This window comes from Falco biarmicus, chromosome 2 (genome assembly GCF_023638135.1).
Source record: "Falco biarmicus isolate bFalBia1 chromosome 2, bFalBia1.pri, whole genome shotgun sequence".
In the NCBI taxonomy this organism is placed as follows: domain Eukaryota; kingdom Metazoa; phylum Chordata; class Aves; order Falconiformes; family Falconidae; genus Falco; species Falco biarmicus.
In genome coordinates this window covers 63,569,644-63,588,419 of record NC_079289.1, presented here as the reverse complement: position 1 = coordinate 63,588,419, position 18,776 = coordinate 63,569,644, and the positions used below count along the sequence as shown (strand labels likewise).

The 18,776-nt window shown below is 40.0% G+C and overlaps 1 protein-coding gene across 1 annotated transcript in view; it reads left to right on the top strand.

Moving 5' to 3' along the window:
* The window catches only part of RAB20 (RAB20, member RAS oncogene family), a 28,398-nt gene extending 9,890 nt beyond the window's left edge, over positions 1-18,508 (top strand). The window contains exon 2 of the mRNA XM_056328974.1: positions 17,415-18,508. Within this exon, the coding sequence (XP_056184949.1) occupies positions 17,415-17,935 (521 nt within the window). The 3' untranslated portion in view covers positions 17,936-18,508. The remainder of the gene's footprint in view (positions 1-17,414) is intronic.
* The last annotated feature ends 268 nt before the right edge of the window (positions 18,509-18,776 follow it).

The window sequence follows — 18,776 nt, the reverse complement described above, 5'->3', positions numbered from 1 at the left end:
TCTTAGTACTCAAACAGGCTAACATGTTATTATGAGTAAAAGCTTTTGTGCTTTTAGGTTGTTTCTGTTCCACCCTTTCACAAATCCTTTTTTTGTTTTTGCTTTTTTCTGTTGTGAAAATGACTTGTCATACCCTCAGCTACAGAGAATACCTCCTTTTCCCTTTTTTTCTGGTCTTCAGGTTAATGAATTGAAGATTGGAATAATTTTGTTCAATAATGATGAAGCATCTGAGGTAGCTACTTCTCCCTTTCCCTCAGCCTCTCCTGTTGTTTCACTAACATTTTTTCTTTCGTCTGTTCTGTGATTTAATATTCCTAACCACTGTTTTTGTACTTCAGGAAATTCCTGCAAAATACAGAGAAAATATGTTGTCCACCCATCCAACTGCTCTTATGTAATTATTTTAAAAATAATGGTCTTCAGCACAGCTGAAATAGTAGGATAATTTTGTTTTACATTTTGCAACTAATGACTACTTAGGAATTCTTAGTCATGTGTAATATTAAACCCTAGATATTTAAATGCTTGAGGTTTTATTTTTCTCTTAATTATATCATTATCTGTAAAATGAAGGATGGCTTAGTTAGACCTTCAGGGAAATGCTCTTCCTGTAAAAAATACTAGAAACTGAAAAGAAACAATTTGGGAGGCAGCACAAGAGGAAAATATGGAGTACACTTCATGAAGAATGTGAAGCAAAAGGTAGGTCGGTAGAAATAGCCCTTAAAACAAGAGGCTGGGTGATCATTTTTCTGCATGGAGTCAACCAACTTTGATTTCTGCTTTAGCTCGTGCTCCCTGGTTGCAGTGACCTTCAGTTGAGCTCCTATTTCCCTTTCGCCAAGGGGTTTGGGCTGATTGACTTCCCTTTCTGGTTGTGCAGGGTACTTCAGCGATGGGACTGAAGCTTCATGCAGTTTAATGCCTTGTGTTGTGAAAGTGCTCAGAAGTCCGGTTTCTGTTCTTCATAGTGGGCTCTGTGATCTGGATGTGCAAATCTGTTGTTGCTTTCTCAATTGCTGAAGTTAGAAGTAAGGCTCTTGGTTATATTTTAGACAGTTTTTTGTTTATTATTTATTTGTTTCCATTCTCCGGCTGTCTTTTGCGCTCAAAAAAAAGCAAAGATTTTGGTTCATTCAGAAAAGGGAGAAATTAGCAGTTTATAGTTAAAAAATGAATAAAAGAAAAAGCCCTATGTAGTTGAGTTGTCATCTTCCAAGTTTTGTAAAAGGGATCATCAAATCTCGTGGGTTACTGCAATTGAGACTTTGGTGTTCTAAGACAAAAAAACCCCAAACAACCCACTGGTATAATGAGTGATTTCCACAAACATTGCCCACCCCCTTCCTTCTGATACAAGTTGTTGCTTATTTAAAAAGTAAATCTCTACTTTTGTGAAGCTGAAAATGGCTCAAACTGCTCAGTTCCTTTGACCCCTGTCGGTATGATTACTTATGAGGAACAACAAATGCTCCTGTAAGACTATCTTTAGGATATGAATTTTCTCTCCCACAGCAGATAGCTATATATATCACATTTGTATTGTTTACCTTATCTCCTTTCCTGTTCTAGCACTGTGTGCCCCTTTCACATTGTCCTGCTCAAGTTTTTTTTACTTCAAGCCTTGGAAGACCAATGGAAGTGGAACAGTTGGCATCTCTCCTCTTTTTGAGTATCAGAGCTCTTTGTGACCTAGGGATGCTACCTCATTGCCTTAATTATGAAAGAAAAGGATGCAGTGCTTGCATATCTGTAGGCAGTTCCTTTCAGTAAGTAGCTTCCCCAAAGGATGCAGTGCTTGCATATCTGTAGGCAGTTCCTTTCAGTAAGTAGCTTCCCCTCATGGCCTGCGGGTTGAACGGGTAGATGCTGGACGATGGTAACATTGCTCTTTGTAGCTTATTCGGAATGGAAGGTCCAGAACAGAGTTGTTCACGTTTTTTAGTGGTACTCCCTTTGTGCCAGTTTGGAGAATGTTATTGAGATGACATCGATTTTTACCGTGCCTGTTATGGGGCTTTCATTTCTTTAATCCTCAGATTGGTGCCTCTAAACAGCAAATACTAAATATGTTCTTAAAAGTGCAGGCAGAGAAGCCAGAAGCAGAACTAAAAGGGAGTAGTAGTGCTGGAAATGTAAAAGTCATGTATTCACCTTAAACAGTGCAAGTTCAGAAAACACAAACCACGCATCCTGTGGTAAAATTATCTGAATGAGGTGAACAAGTTTTAAGTAGCTTCCCATAAACCCCAGGCAGCAGCTGTATGTCTGGCACAGTCTCCCACTTTTGATACTGGCCAAAAGCAGCCCACCAGATCACCAGAACTTCCTCCTGCTTTTGACAAATTGCAACTGTGCAGAAGCACCCTGTGAAGAAGACTTCGCTTCCGAATAGAAACCAGTGGTGCTTGGTAAGGAATAGAAGCAGCTGAAGTTTTCTTGAGGATAAATCAATGTGTGTATGAACTGCATGTGTTCTTCATTGAGAACCTGCCTATAAATGGACTGATATAGAAACAAATCATGAAAATATCTATTGAGTGGTCTACATTTATGTCCCATGTTACTAATGTGAGTTTGTCTTCAGAAAATAGAAAAGTAGATTTTTCATTCAGTTTGCAGGATCATGGCCTTTACAGATTTTATCAAGGCTTAAATGTTTTTCAAATTGCTAGCAGAGGTTGGTTTAAAGATAAACTAGCTAGCATATAGTTATCTACTACAGCTGAGTTCCATTTCACCATAAGATAGTTTAACCCTAGATAAGAGGCATTGACCAGGTGTCTGCTGGGGCAGACCGTCTGTGGGTGCCTGCTATTGATCCGGTAACCATAGCTTCTTAAGGCCTTACAGGCAACTCTGTGTTACTCGTTGTGTGTGCAGGAATCATTTCACATGTTTGAAACGTGACACAAGGTCACTTCTGACAAGACAACCTGCCAGTTCTCAAATATGTATTTCTGAATCCTGGTCTCTGTTTTTCAGAATATGAATGCGGGAAACATTGCCACAAAAGATGAGGAAAAGGCTGAGGTACTTAATGCCTTCTTTGCCTCAGTCTTTAAGAGCAAGACCAGTTACCCTCAAGGTACTCAGCCCCCTGAGATGGAAGTCTGGGATTAGGAGCAGAATGAATTCCCTGTGGTCCATGAGGAAACAGTCAGTGAACTGTTGCTTCACTTGGACACATACACAAGTCCGTGGGACTGGATGGAATCCATCTGAGGGTAACTGAGGGAGCTGGTGGAAGTATCTGCCAAGCTACTCTCCATCATTTATCAGCAGCCCTGGCTAACCAGGGAGGTCCCAGAAGACTGCAGGTTAGCCAACGTAATGCCCATCTACAAGAAGGGCCAGAAGGAGGATCTGGAAAACTACAGGCCTGTCTGTCTGACCTTGGTGCTGGGGAAGGTTATGGAGCAGATCATCCTGAGCACCATCACGCAGCACATGCAGAACAAGGGGATCAGGCCCAGCCAGCATGGGTTTATGAAAGGCAGGTCCTGCTTGACCGGCATGGTCTCCTATGACAAGGTGACCCACCTAGTAGATGAGGGAAAGGCTGTGGATATTGTCTACCTGGACCTTAGTAAGGCCTGGAGTTTAGCCTGGAGAAAAGGAGGCTCAGGGGAGACCTTATGGTTCCCTACAACTACCTGAAAGAAGGTTGTAGGCAGGCGAGGGTCAGTCTCTTCTGTCAGATAACAAGTGACAGGACAAGAGGAGATGGCCTCAGGTTGTGCCAGTGGAGATTTAGATTGAGTATTAGGAAAGATTTCTTGACCGAAAGAGTTGTCAAGTCTTTTTTAATGACTTCTTTTGCCAAGTCATCAAGTTGGACTTGATGATCCTAAGTTTCTTTTCCAACCTAAATGATTCTATGAGTCTATAATGTTGTGACTTGTAGACACCTTCTTTTCCCCAGTGGTGAACAGTGATGACTAGCAGCATTCAGCTGCTGTCTTGCACTAACTTCAGTTTTGTAAAAGCTAGGTTATTTAAAAGTATTTCTAGTAGGAGAAAAGATTTACGGAAATAGCGCTTGAAGTACTGTCTACATATGGGCTTAGTAATTAATTTTATCTCTGTAAGGAATCATGGCCAATATTCTTAGGTCCCTCTCTCCATACTGTAGCGCCCCAGTGCCTGTATAGAACAAAGCTGCTGTGAGAGAAGACGGTCTCTGGCTGTGAGGATTGGTGGGAAGGTGTGTTCCCAGGGATGTGTGACAGGGTTGTTCTCAAAGGCTTCCAGGCTGATGGCTGTTGCTTCTGGTGACCTGGTGCTGTGGTAAAAGCAGTCTGAAGATCCCTGAAAATGTCTGAAGACTGAGGGTTTTGCAGTGTCTTAAAACACTCTGGCTGGTGTTGTGGGATGGCCCTGAAGTGGGGCAGCGTGTGAGGGGCAGCACTGGCCTCAGTCACCTTCCTGAGTATGGTGGGATGGAGAGAAGTGTCATTGAAGTGGGGGTGATGGAAAATGGGTGCTGCCATAGTTAATGTTCTTGTAAATAAAGCTCTCCTGTGGGTCTGTGAAAGGGAAACGCTGACTTACTGTGTTACCATATGACCCTCCTTGGGTGGGTGTGCACAAAAAAGTTGGTAACTGCACGTTGGTGATTTGATTTCCTGTATTTGGGAAGAAAGGATTTGAGGACTGACAGCCAGGAGGCAGAAATGCATATGACGTGTTTGGGGTTGAAGTGGTAATACGGAAAAAGAATAAGGTTTCTAATAGATTAGACCATTTAATTTTTTTTTATGGCTGGATACAAAACTTAATCCGAAGAGGATATGCAGTCAGTTACAGTGAACTATTTTTCTTCTCTGAAACGTTACTGTTCGTAATTAAGGTGTTTAAGTTCATGGTATTTTCTAACTCAGAAAACGGTAGGGTATTTTATTGACTGGCTTGGTACGTATGTAGTTACCCTTCTGCAAACAATCCTAAGGGGAATTTTGATTAAAAAAAAAAAAAGCTGAAAAGGCATATCTAAGGCCAAAGCAAAGTATCTAATGAGGAAGTTGAAAAACCTAAGTAAACTTAAAAGAGGAATAAAAATGAAGAAAACCAGGAAGCATTTCTTGTCTGTGAGGGAGTGGGCAGCGGCTGACTTGCGGACCCTTTGCTGAGACCTGGCAGGAATGCCTGACAAGTGGCAGCATTTCGGAGTGTGGGGTGATCTCAGTTAACCTACCCATCCCTGGATTTATTTTATTTTTTAAAAATTACACACCTGTCTCTGTGTTTGCTTGGGTGAACTGGAAGCCAAGTTAACTTGCCCGTTCCTTATTGAGCAATACAAACCATTCAGTATGTGCGGAGTGACCTCCTGCCCCGCACGCCTGTGGAACCACGCTGAAGTATGCCCGGCCGTGTGCTCCTGCCGGGGCTAGGGACCCGCTTCTCCCTTTGAGAAGCAAACTTTGGGAGGGTGTGGGCTGTGAAGGTCTCCTCTCTGAGTGACTCTGAAGAGAAGGGCCTGGTAACAGCCTCCACTTAGCAATTGCTAGAGAAGTGGGCTCATCTGCAGTGCCCATTTCCCTGTGGAAGGGAATTGTGAATTTCAGGAAAAAGCATTAGTTTTCAAGTACTGGAAAGAAAAAACCAGCTGCTTTTAGAACACATCCTGTGGAAAATGAATTGCTTTTCTGTAGGAGGGTCTTTTCTTGGAGGACATGGGTTGGTGGTCCAGTGGGCATTAAAACGGAAAGGTATGTTGCACAACCCAAAGCCAGCATCTCGTGCAGCCCTGTCCTCTAACTGGCCTCTTCGTTACCCACCGCTGCGCTACTGACCGTCAAGCTCTGCTGCTGCGCCGCAGTGTTCAGTGCTGTTGCTTCCTGTAGAACTCTTCCAAAGTAAGTCAGCAGGGTTTTTTCCCCTTCATGGTTTGCTTCCAATCATATGTTTCCTTAAGAAGGTAATTTGCCAAATGGCCACTTCTTTTTAAGTAGCAGTTTAAAATTGTCTTTTAAAAACAAGGCTTCAGAAGAATTCTACATCGACGCTTACATTTTACTTCTATTTAAATTTCTAAATTCGTCCTTGCAGTCCTGCTCTCATTTTAGTAAAGCATACAGGAGCTTCATAAATTTAACTCTCAAGCACCCTGCCACATTTTCTTTGCAGTTGAGATGGTGTCGATGCTGTGTTGCAGCTGGAGTTCTGATGGAGCATTTACTTATAGACATGAGGACAATGTCTCATAAATCTGGCATGCCCTCATTTCTTTTGCCAGACTTCAGTGTTCAGGTAAAACATCTTTCTACAGGACTGTGAGGTTTCAGAGGGAAATAAATACTGGTGGTGTCTTTCTCAGTTTGTGTTGCAGATGCACTCAAGATATGCTTGCTGGTCTGGCAGGGGTAAGGTCAGTTCTGTTCATCTTTTACAAGGTACTACCCTTCCAGACAGCTGAAAACACATGAACTGCTTGAAGCTTCTGGGGTTATTTTCTTCTCTGAAAAATAAACACATTACATCAAGAGAACTAACTGAAATGGGTAGTTTGAAAAAAGTAAGTCTTACCTAGCTAAATGAAGAAGTTACTCGGGATTGTAGAGGCGTTAGTGGGTTCTTTAACTAAAAGTAGGTTTTGGGTTTTTTCTCTTTGCAGGTCTAGCCAAAGTTTTTGTTGGCAAAAACGTGCTAGGTAGTGTGTTTAGCAGGTTTTTTCTATGTAATTCTTTGTGTTACTAGGCATAATATGATTACATTTAAAACTTTGGATAGAAAGCATATTGGTGGAGTAAGATTGGTGTTTCTATGGGAACTTTGATTTTGAAATTAAAATTCTTGTGAATTTAGAAGCTTGGGCTTAATTTCATTATTAGAATGGCAAGTTCTGATTTATTCTAGCGAAGAAGAAAAATAGTTCTGTATTTATGCAACAGAATAGATTCCAGATACTCTTCTGTCTCAGAAGAGCTGAAACTACTTTATGGGCTTAATCTTGTATGTAATAGGGATCTTCTATATAGAGGAGAAGAAATACGGTAAGAGCAGTTTTGCAGCTCCTTTGTGTGGTGAAGGCGTTGCTGGTTATAGATACTATGAGTACGTATTTAGTCCAAAGACACTCAGTTTACAAGTCTCTTTACAGAAGGATGATTGCAGCTAGAAATATGCAGACTAAACAAATGTGTAAGGCTGCAAATGAAGAGAGGTTAATGGTATGGGGAGCTGGTAACAGGTTAAGCTAGATTCATTTGGGCAACAATACGCATTTTGCAAGGTCCATTGAGCTGGTAGTAGATGACAAAGTGAGCCCTGGTGCCTTGTGGTATCCCAGAGCCCATGAACTGTTCTGGAAAGTGTACCAAACGTAGGGAGGGATGAACGTAGTGAGCAATTTAAGTAACCTCATAGCTTCGGTAAGACTCTTTTACAGTCTTGTTTATAGAATAATATGGAAAAATTGGAGAAAAGAGCTGTAGGTATGGTTAATGGTTTAGAGGAATGTGCCAGAGGCAAAGAGCCTGAATATAAAAAAAAGTTGATTTCTCTGGCTTAACAAGAAGGAGGTTAAGTCATATAGGAATACCTTTAGGGAAGAGTGTGGAGTTTTTCTGGATTTTGGGGTATGTAGTGATTTTTAGTTTTGGGTCTGGGTTTTTTAAAAGGATACTTCATGAAGGTGAATGTCTATCAAAATCCAAAGCCTGAAAGCTGAAATACAGCAACCTAATTTGTGGGATATTACCTTATCTTTCTTTTTCTCCTTTATATAGTAAAAATTCCTCCTCAGTCACAAGATGAGGGCTGAGTGAAGTTCTATCATCTTTATTACACAGGAGATCAGACTCAAATGAGGATTACGCTTGATTTCTGGCCTTGCTTTGTGAATATTCCCCTCCCCCCCCCCCCCTTCTGTCCTGTGTTAAATTGATCTTCTCCTTCCCTTGAGTATGTCCAATGGGTCTGTCTCTGGGAACCACTGATGGAAGTCTTCACTGCCAGTCATGGAATGAAAATGAACAAACTACTCTTCAGGGATGGATTAAAAAAAAATTTCTGGGAATATTGAAACTAGTTCATGACCAAATAATACAGGATTTGACAAGATGACTGAGGGATGTTTATTATAGTTGAGGTGTGGGTGAGAAGGCTTCATCTGCCGTAACCAGCTTTTTTGGATACCTCTGTGACTCGGCATGCTCTGCAGCATGTTACAGTGGATTGATGGGCACTGGTGTAAGCTGCTAAGCATCTGCTTTAATTCAACTACCTTTATAAAATGAAGCGTTTACTTAAAAACACATTTCTCCATAACCTATCACACTGTTAACTGTCAAAAAAACACAGCAAATTTTTACCCATGTTTCAGCTGTGGGTTCTTTGAAGGTGTGTTATGAGTTAAGGCTTACATGTCTTTTGAGTCATTTCTTCAGCACATCAGAAAAATATTGTGACTAGACATTTATTTTGGAGCTTCTACCAGCACATGCCTAGAAAGATATCCTTTTTGGAGGATATGAAATAAAACTGACGCTGTAGCAAAAATTCTCATTATTTTCTGGTTTGCCATTTTTATTAAATGGGGTTTTGTGTGTGCCCTTTTGCTGAAGAAAAAGGTACTGCAACAAGCTGTCTTCTTCAGATAAAGCTCAGATGATCCTGTAGATTGTTAACGACATCTTAGGGAGTTTGGCATGTGATGTGCAGCATACCGTGCTGACATTATTCTTGCATAACTTCTCAGTGTGCCATTTGTCCTAACAATAAAAGGCCTATTTAAGTGAACTCCTTTGGAAGAATTGTTTTATGTGAATTGTGCCAAAGTATCATTTCTGGAATGTTAATTGAATGGTGTTTTAATAGTGATTAAAGAGTCGATTGAAACCGCTTGACCTGTTCGTATAGTTCAAGTTTGATGGGGGAAAGCTGTTCTCAGAAAGGATAGGGGTGTGATGGGGGTTGTGCTCCCAGCTGGTCAGGGATGTCTTGAATGGGTTGTGCTATAGTCATTCTGGGTGTATATAGCAATAAAAGAAAAAAAGGAAACAGCCAAAACAGAATTATGAGCACTTTTTACTGATGGAAAAACATAAAAGGAGAAGCAAATTCATAATAGCTGCTGCTATCATCTGTTTTTGCTGGCTGTTAAGATTAGTCTCCTTTTGAAAAGGTTACAAACTTAGAAATAAACTTGAACCTGTAAAGAAATATAGACAACGTTACTATTAGCAGAGTTATTAATCCTTTTAAGGGAAGGCTCACCTCTCAGAAGGTAGGTGAAGTGGCTAGAATTTTAGGGTAAAATCTTCTATGTACTTTGTATTTGTTGCTCCCCATTGAAACATTCCCTGCAAACCTTGTTAATGGCCTATCAGTTATTTTTAGTATAGTTATTATATTTAAAGGAGATGAGAAAGAAGTAGGCTAAAAGAATGCTGGATACATTTTTTTCACTAAATATATTACTATTCTTTGGTATAGAGTGTACTGAAATTTCCAGTTCCAGTAAGTAAATACCCCCTTTTTCTTTATTTCAGATGCTTTCTAATGATTCTTTTTGTTTGTTAAGATTCTGAGTTCATTCCTTTCCCAGCCATGCTGGTGGTGATTACAACTCAAAGCCCCCTGAGTTCATATGCTGCCTTTATATTAGAACTAGCAAGAAGACCAAAACTTCATACCAGATACAGGGTGTGGTGGGTTTTTTTCTCTGTAATTCGTATTTATGCTCTTTAAAAACTTCTTTGTCCTGCTTTATTTTTGTGTTTGTGTGTGTGAAATGTAATAGGGGGTAGAAATACATGATTTGGATTTTTAGTACCCTTAACTAATGCAGGGGAAGTTAGAAAGAGTGAGTTGCTTTTCTTAATGCACGCTGGTAGCTGCTGGTGTGGAGTAGCCTTCCAGCGGGTAGTCCTTTTCTCTTGGCAGAATGTTAACAGCTAATTTAGATGCCTGAAAGGATGTTGGTTTTGTTACATAAGGGAATGGAAATAAAGGAGGAGTTTCATTTTTTCCCTTGTATATTACGTTGGAGACAGAATCCCCAGTAGTAAGCCTTGATGCTTGGTAACGGTAACGGTAATCATCTCATCCAGTTTTTCCTGAACACTATCGCAGTTTCTCCTCTTACATTATGGAGAATATATTAACATCTGTTAAATGTTCCTGTGTGAGCTTTCAAGGGACAAGTGGTTATCCTCCAAAGATAAAAGATAATATTTATGCTTCTTTTAAAATTGTGCTTAAGAATTAGTTGTTTCAAACAGCCCTTTGGTTATTTATTCATTGGTGTGTATTCTTCCTCATTTTTGCTTCCTATCAGAATTTAGGTTCCCTAACAACATAGTTCACATGTATTTTGGAATGTATTTTATCCAGACACTGCTGGATCACTGATAATAGTTTAGTAGATATCTAAAAGAAAAAAAAAAAGTCTCTAATAGTTTTATTTACATAGAAGGGTGCAGCTTAATCTCTCAGGATAAAAGCCATACTGTGGTACCATAGCACATAAATCTGGGATTATAGTGCCAAGGCATTTCCTGTTTCACCAAAACCTTTATCTGTGTGCAGCTGGATGACTGGTTGGATTTTTCTCAAGTAACTTATCAGGCTGTTCAGACAAAATCAGATCTATTAAATTGAATATTTTAGTATTTGGTAGAATTCTATTCTATGAGCTGCCAGTAGATTGTATAAGATTGGTGTATGTGGATTCATCAGGGACTAGATTATAGGCACATAATGTAATGCCATTTCCAGGTCAGGAAAATAGTGTTACATTCCTCCTGTGTAACAACGCACTGAACTCTTGAGGTCTGCCTTTTATTCAAATGTCATGGAGTTTATTGTGTTAGAAAGCATCCTCTGGTTCACTGTTTATGGTTCCCAGGACTTTCTCATCTGTGGCAGACAGTTCAAATACATTGTTGGTTCCTTTGAATCTGGGTTTTGCATCCATTTGAATATTGTCACCTTTTTTTATGGGAAGATACTTGTAGTTCTTGAAGCAAATGTCCTGAGTATATTTGCCTTCCTGAATACCAGCCTCTGGCAGAGGAGGAGACTGGCTTATGCAGTATATTTCCTTTATATAAAAGCAGCAGAATAAATACTAAATAATGTCAGACTTGGATCTTAATAACTTTGGACCTAAGCTTGTGAATAACCTGTGATAAGGGGGGTGTGTGTGTTGGTGAGAAGGAGCCATGTGTGTAACATGATGGATACTTTTATATGTTTTTATATTTTAAATTGAAATGAGAAGAAAAATGCTTTACAGACTGCAGTTGTGTTAATTGTTCCTATTTATTGCAAAAGTGTTTTTGAATAAACCTCATTTTCAAAGACCTGAGGGGTTTTAAGTAATTCATAGCTAACGATCATATAGTGGATAAGTTCTAGTCTTTCTAGTCATCAATTTCTGTGTCCAAGGGAAACATTTGTTAGTGTGGGTGTGGTCATTCTAGTCTGATAATTAAAGCTGAGTGAAGGACAGGGTTCATTTCAATTGTGCTTTCTTGTCTTGCCTAAGCGAGAAGTGAACGGCTGCTTCTGTTCATGTGGCTTTCTCGCTCACGCTGAACTGCTCTTTTGCAGAAGGAGCTTTACAAGCCTAAAATGGTTCGTGTTTGTAGAGTAGGGATGTTTGCAAGCTCTTGAGAATGTCAGACTCCCTCAGAACTCAAAGTATTTGTTCATTAAGTTGAAAATACGTAGATTTAAGGGAAGAGATGGTCTCACAGTTTTGAATCTTCTTTTGTTATCAGGTAGTGATACCTGACTTGGTGATTAAGTTGCATTTAGAAGTGGAGTAGGTTTGTCCCAATAGTGTATTACATTGAGCCTGCTTTCTTGACTGACTGTTTTTGATGGTTTTTCTTTGGAAAGCTGTATTGAAGAATTTTCCTTTGTTCATTGCTTACTTAACACATGTGGTTGTTATTTTCTTCTTCTATGTATAGCTCTTTCTACTTTAAAACATGAAAGTGAAACTCTTTGGATATTAAGATCAGTACTTTCCTATGTTTATACTATGTTCTGCTTTGGCCAAGACATCCATAACTAATTTTAATAACTTAAATAGAAGCTTCTGCAATGGGGCAGAGTTCATGCCTTGACTGTTGATTCATATCTAAGTAGTGAGTATAAACAAAATAAATGTAATCTTGATTTTTAGTAGAGCTGGAGATCTGTTGCATTCTGAAACTTCAATATACACAAGTATTTCCTAAAATGTAGCATTGTGAAGGTATAATACTAGGTGAAGGTGGAGTTTAAATTAATTTTGTAGTTGGTCAACTGTAATTGTTTTGGTGGTTTGGTTGGGGTTATTTTGGATTTGTGGTGATTCTTCTGTTTAGTAACCCACCCCACCCCTGAGACTTTATTCTATGGAAAATTTTGTCTTGGAGGAAACCCAAATGTTGGCATTTTTCTAATGGATCAGGAAATAATGTATTCAGACAGCTCCTGGATATGTAAAAATTGAGCTCTCCAGTGCTTTCTGACTCATTTGTTTCCACTAATTCCTACTTATGTCCTCCATGTTAATCCTTTGGGACAGTGAACTTTTATTTTTATCCTCAAGTAGCCACAGGCATATCTCGTTCTTAATAAAGCTCGTGACTTCAAGGAAAATGTGATAAAGCTACCTAGAAAAATAAATACCAATCTTGAACAAGAACCTTGACTTCATCACTGTCAGAACTTGGCAGCCTGGCTCAACATGTGGGCAGGGGAATTTTTCTGAAACCTTTAGGGACCCTTATTGTTTGTCCTTTGACAGTATGTATCTTGGTATACGTGCACAAACAGAAAACTCATTTTCCAGCAAAATTGTTTCCTCTAATGTCTTTTAAAGGGTCACAACTTTACTCCTTTGTCTTCAAACAGATGGAAATCTTGTTCCCTTTTTAAGAGGGAGCTGCTTTGTCTGTTCTTGTGATCACGCAGATGTTCCTGCTGAGGTAACTCAAGAGCATCAGGGTCACCCTTTGAACCTTCATCCGCTGCAGCCAAATGCTCAGCTCTCGTTTCTTTCTAATACTGATTTCTGTGGTGTGTCATGGGTGTCATACTTTCTCTTTTCTTCCCTGTGTTAGCAATCTCCTTAGGGCACAGCTGCCGTGTCTCTTCACGTACACTCAAGTTCAGACTCTTATAAAGGAGAAAGAATTTGAATGGCAAAACCTAGGTGATACCTTGTGTTTGTGTTAATTCCTATCTACTGTTCAGATTACAATTCTGCTGAAATTACAGTGGAAATCCTTGGAAGATACCTGCTTTATGGACTGAGAACTTTCTGGACAGCTGTGTGCTCTCGTTCATTTTTTAATGCAGTGTTAGTATGCTTCTATCACTCACCTTCGTGTACTTTTCCACACTACATGTTTACTTTAGGAGCTCAGGATTTAAGACCCCGCTCAGACTGTGTTATCAGAGTAACAGCAGTACTTTTTGCAAGTACTTTCTGGAAGACCTTTTAGCTCTTTAGTATTTGTGGTGGTTTATTCCCTCATGAGTTAAAATTAACACCCTGTTTTGCGTTCTTGTATGTGCTCAGCGTTGAGAGATTTAAAACTTGTTCTTCCAGTAGAGGGATTTCTTGAAAGAGTGCGTGTGTGGGAAGTTATGCTGCTTAAGAAGCTGTGGTGAAAGCCTTTGAAGAGGTGGTAGGTAAGGAGCATTCAGATCTGGCTGGAGGAAATCTTTTGCTCTCACAAACATCAACAGCAACTTCACAGGCTACTTTGGATACTGCCCTCGGGGACAGTGGGCAGGAGAGCTCCAAGAAGGAGATGGGGGCAGTGGCTGGCACTGCTGCTGTCAGTGAATCCCACAGCTGGGGAGGGCTGGGGATGCTCGGTCAGGCTGTGGTCCCAGCCAAAAAAGGTGTTTGTGTGGGCTGCTGCCTTCCAGCTGGAAGGTGGGAGTGCTGTGGGAGGCTGGCTAGACCAAAGCCTCAGCCTTAAGTCCAAGTCTCATCACTTTAAATCTAACTTTGGTATTTGTCAGGCTGGCGTCTTGCAAGGTCTACTTTTCCCTTCTTTCTCCCTTGGGTTTCTTACAAACTTTACGGTACTGAGGTCCTTTCGGCTTCAGACTTCTTGATTTGTTTATGACAACATCATAGGACTTTGAAAATTCTCAGTGGCTGCACCGCTCCTGAGTGGGTGAAGTCTCCAGCAGGACTTCATATACTTGGTGGAAGAGCCTCTGAAAAGCTAATGGTGCTGCAGGTAGTGTTGTGGCTGTAGGGTTATTGAACTGCTGTAAAAAAGGCAAAATGCAAAGATTAAAAGAAAAATGGAAATTAGTTTTTGGTTGCTTGGCTTTAAGAAATTGCCCTAATGTTGTGCATTTGAGGTTGATTTGGTTCTTCTTGCAGTTCCTTTGATTGCAAATTATTTGATACTTCTGCTGCTCTTCTCCGTTACCTTTATTTTTTGAAAGAGTGAAATTGTTTAATTCTTGGATTCAGGGTTTACCATTTAATTTTGTTAATTGTTTAAAAAGGTATGTGATTGGAGTGGGACCAGATGAGTCCAGAGAATTAATAATTGGCTATAAGAAGGAAGCAGCTGCTTGCATGCATTAAGTTTTTCACGCTAATGTCTGATACCATTTTACCTGACACCTTGGAGACAGATAAGATGTTGGTTTAAATACTTTGTGTAGTTTTGGGGTTTTTTTCCCCCACATCTAGGGTTCTTTCAGACCATAAGTGCCTGAAGTGGTCTGTGCAAGGGAACTGTACTGCAAAAAAACATTATGCATTTTTTCCTGCGTGGTAGATTTTGCTGTGTGGGTGAGTGAGAGAGACTATCCATAATTCCTCTGACATAATTGATCCCTTATGCAAAGTAAATTCTTCTTACTGTTTCTTTCCCCTTTTCAACAATATATTAGTTGTAGAAGTAGCCAGTTTGTAGTTATAGTGTAAAAGTGTCATGGTTTATATTATGCTGTGCAAGATTAGATTAGCATACAAATTCCGTAAAACAAGTACTAGTATTGTTCTAGTATTTGGTTGCTGTAGCAAATGATTCTGGGGGCTGGGTTTTATGGCTTAGGCATCTGAAGTGGGAGAACGAGGGAGGATGTATGTTCCATTGTGGTTTCCAGACCGCAGTATAATCAGGGTTCGGATGAAAACAAAGTAGGTCATGGCACGAACGTCTACTGAAAAATTGGAGATTTCTAAAGACTCGGTTGCAGTGCAACTAAAAGCACAACTTTGAACATGAGATTGCAGGAAAAAGTGTAAAAGCATTGACCTCTTCACCATATCCTAGTCTCCCTTGCCCTGACCCAACATACCTAAACAAGGGCATATACTCCACACCCCCCCCCCCCCTTTTTTTTCCTACCTACCAGATCATTAGTTAGAGAATTTCTTTCACTAGGGGAAAACAATTGGAGGCTATACAGAATTGCACAGAAGCAATTCTCAGTAAACTTCACCTAATGCTTTTCTGAACTCTGTTCATTAACTCTTGACTTCTGCAATGTCATATAACACTGCCAATTATCCACTGTGCAGGGAAGTATTTAAACTACATGCATGATTTTTTCAGGTGAAATACTCATTTTCTGTGTTATAAGAAAGAATGAATGCTTGTTCCTGCATTGCTTTCTCAGTATTAGGCTGGAATTTATAGACATCTGTCTATACCCTTTTTTCAGTCATTCACCAGCCTGAGAGATCCCACAATTTTTCCTCATACAAAAATTTTGCATACTTCTGAGTGCCCTCACTGGCTTCTTTCTATATTTCTTTATTGTGTACTCTTACACTTTTTCAAATCTATTTCTCTGGCAGTTACCAGAATTTCTCAGTGTTAAAGGTGTGGTGAGCTTTGGGTTTTGTGTTCTAGCTTGGTGTTTTTCAGTTTTGCTTTACGGATGACTATGAACACTTTGTCTGTCTTCTGGTCACTGTGGAGTAGAGTCCTGAAGTTTGTCAAAGGACTTACTACAGGGACTCAAAGATCTTCTTTACGTTTTGTTTCCTGACTGGAGATAGGCTGTAAGTTACTTTCACAGTGTGCATGTTCATGTGCAGATGTGCTTTCCCAATATATGCTGAATTTCTTCTGCCTTTCCTATTCCACAGTCATTTACAAGGGTTTCATAATGCTGTAACTCAGGGTGGCCTGTAGCTTTGTGCAGAAAATGAATGTAAACAGATCACTTGCAGATTTTCTGTAAATGGAGGCTCTGTGCAAAGAGACTATGAAAAAAGCTGAAAATTTATGATTCTTAAATGATTCTCAAACGAGCATAGTCGGATAGTTGGCTTTTTTTGTGTGTTAATTTTTTTTTTATTCACACTTCTGTAGTGACCTAAGGCTGGCTGACTAGCTGGTTGAAATCTAGTGCGTTACCCTTTTCTCCATCAAGTTTTGGGGAGTCAAGTGAATGTGCTACAGCAAATTCTACTTGTAGCTGGTATTTGGGGAAAGTTGCAGTTCTCTATAGGAATGGACAACACTGTCTGTCTGTCTGCTGCCTCGTTTCCCTTAGTCCCTTTGCAACTAGTGAAGAACATTGTTTGGTCCCCAGAATTTAGAGAGTCAGTTTTGTCTTCCAAGAGATGAATTTGATGGAGACCATCAAGGCTTAGCTGGAGGTGCTAGTAGATATTCACTGAATGATCAAGAGGAAGAAACTTTTTGTTATTAACTGTTGGTTGTTGAGTGATGGTGAGGGCAACATAAGGGATAAATTATTCTTAAAAAGTAGTTAGGGTTCTCCATGTAGTGTGTGTTTAATACCCAAGAAAAAGTGTGAATGTTTGTGGTTGGGTCAGATACATACCATACAGGCTATATATGATAGCATTAAAAACAAGTCGTTTTCCTGTAAAGCCAATGTACCTGAGAACTGTGAGCACGTAGCACAGGACTAAATTGCTTACAACATCCTTCCGAACCTAGGAAGAAGTGGGTTACTGACTTCGATCCAGATTTCTGAACTAGATGCACTTGAAACTGTGTACTGAATTTGTAGGAGTAGTAAGTAGTAGCAGAACTTGAAACAGTAGAACTTAATTTTTGCTTATAAATGGTTAAGTAGGTGGAATGGGCCAGCTGTGGGTGCAAGCAGGGTAGTAGTTAATGTGACATAAATAAACTTTTTTTTTTTTGCGTTCTGCAACTGCGAATGCTGCGTCACACTTGCTCGCTCACTCGTCTATACAGATTCCCTGCTCTGAAATGGAGCCAGTGGTGAGCTGAGCTGTTCTGTAGCACTGTTTGTAGCGCTGTCGTGCTCTTAAGGAAAAGCAGATGGAAAAAACTGAAAATGCTACAAAGAACACATTTTTACCTTCACTGCTCCATCCAGAGCTGTGAAATTGGCTTAAAATTCCTTAAACTCTTTCACTTGGTTAATAACGTATCTTCCAGCACACTAACTTTGTGTTGTGTTTAAACCTTTGCCAGGACGGGAGCAGTTTCATGGCCTCGGGTCCATGTACTGCAGAGGAGCAGCTGCTGTGATCCTCACGTATGATGTGAACAGCCTCCAAAGCCTGACGGAGCTGGAAGAAAGATTCTTGGCACTGACAGACAGCGCGAGTGCTGACTGCATCTTTGCTATTGTTGGAAATAAAGTTGACCTCACCAATGACTGTGCTTTACCACCGGATGAAAATAAACCTGAGAAGTCTGTTGCCAGCTGTGGCTCGAAGGTGCGAAAACAAGTCCATGCAGAGGATGCGATTGCGCTCTATAAAAAAATACTGAAATACAAAATGCTAGATGAGAAGGATGTTCCAGCAGCTGAGAAAATGTGCTTTGAAACCAGCGCGAAAACAGGATACAAGGTGGACTACCTCTTCGAAACTGTGTTTGAGATGGTAGTCCCAATAATTGTACGGCAGAAAGCTGAGGGGCCGCCGCAAACTGTAGACATCACAGACTACAAGCCAGCAAAAAGGACAAAATCTGGTTGTTGTGCCTGATCCATTTAAGTGACGTACGAAAAAGGGAGGGATTGTTTGCTCCAGCAAACTGAGGAGTAACAAGTGCTTGCTGTTCACTGGAAAGGAAAAGTCAAAGAATAACTAGACTGAAATGGTGTATGTGGAAAAAAACCAAAAACAACCAAACCACAAATCTTCTGGCTGTTAAAGGTTTCTGGGAAGCTCTGTGTATGAAAATAGGAATGTGAGCGAAATTACGAAGGAAGACTTGCCAGTTTCCATGGTCTCTGAAGACAAATGGTGTGTTAGTACAGTTGGTAGCGACAGTCATTTGAACAGTTTTGAAGGAGTCTGATTTCTAATGACTCTCCATTTCATGTTGCATGTAAATGATCTGTTTGTGTACTCCTGACAGCTTTCACATGATTATCATATTTCCCCTTGTGATTCTAACTTTGGAAGATTCAACACATGGTACTTTTTTATTCTTAAAAAAAGAAAATCCAAGTATAATTTATATTTGTAGCTAATAATTACAATCTTTTTATGTCAGATACGACTGTAAGATTCATCAGCTGAACTATTAAAATCACTGTGGATACATACTGTTAATTTTCAGACTTTATTAATGTGAATTCTCCTTCCATAGTGGCCTTTCGTGTATTTACAGGCAGCACCACAGCTCTCACTTGCGAGTTGCAGGGGGAAGGTTTTTTTCCTTTCAGTTTTCTCTTGTAATTCTTTTTGATGTGGATAGCAAAGTTTTTTTGGGGGGGAAGTGGTGTTCTATTTTTGTCTGCATTTTGTAGAGATGTCTTTGCAGTGCCTATAGGATACCAAGGTGCTGAATACCCCTGTTTTGTCTCCTTTCCAATTCCTC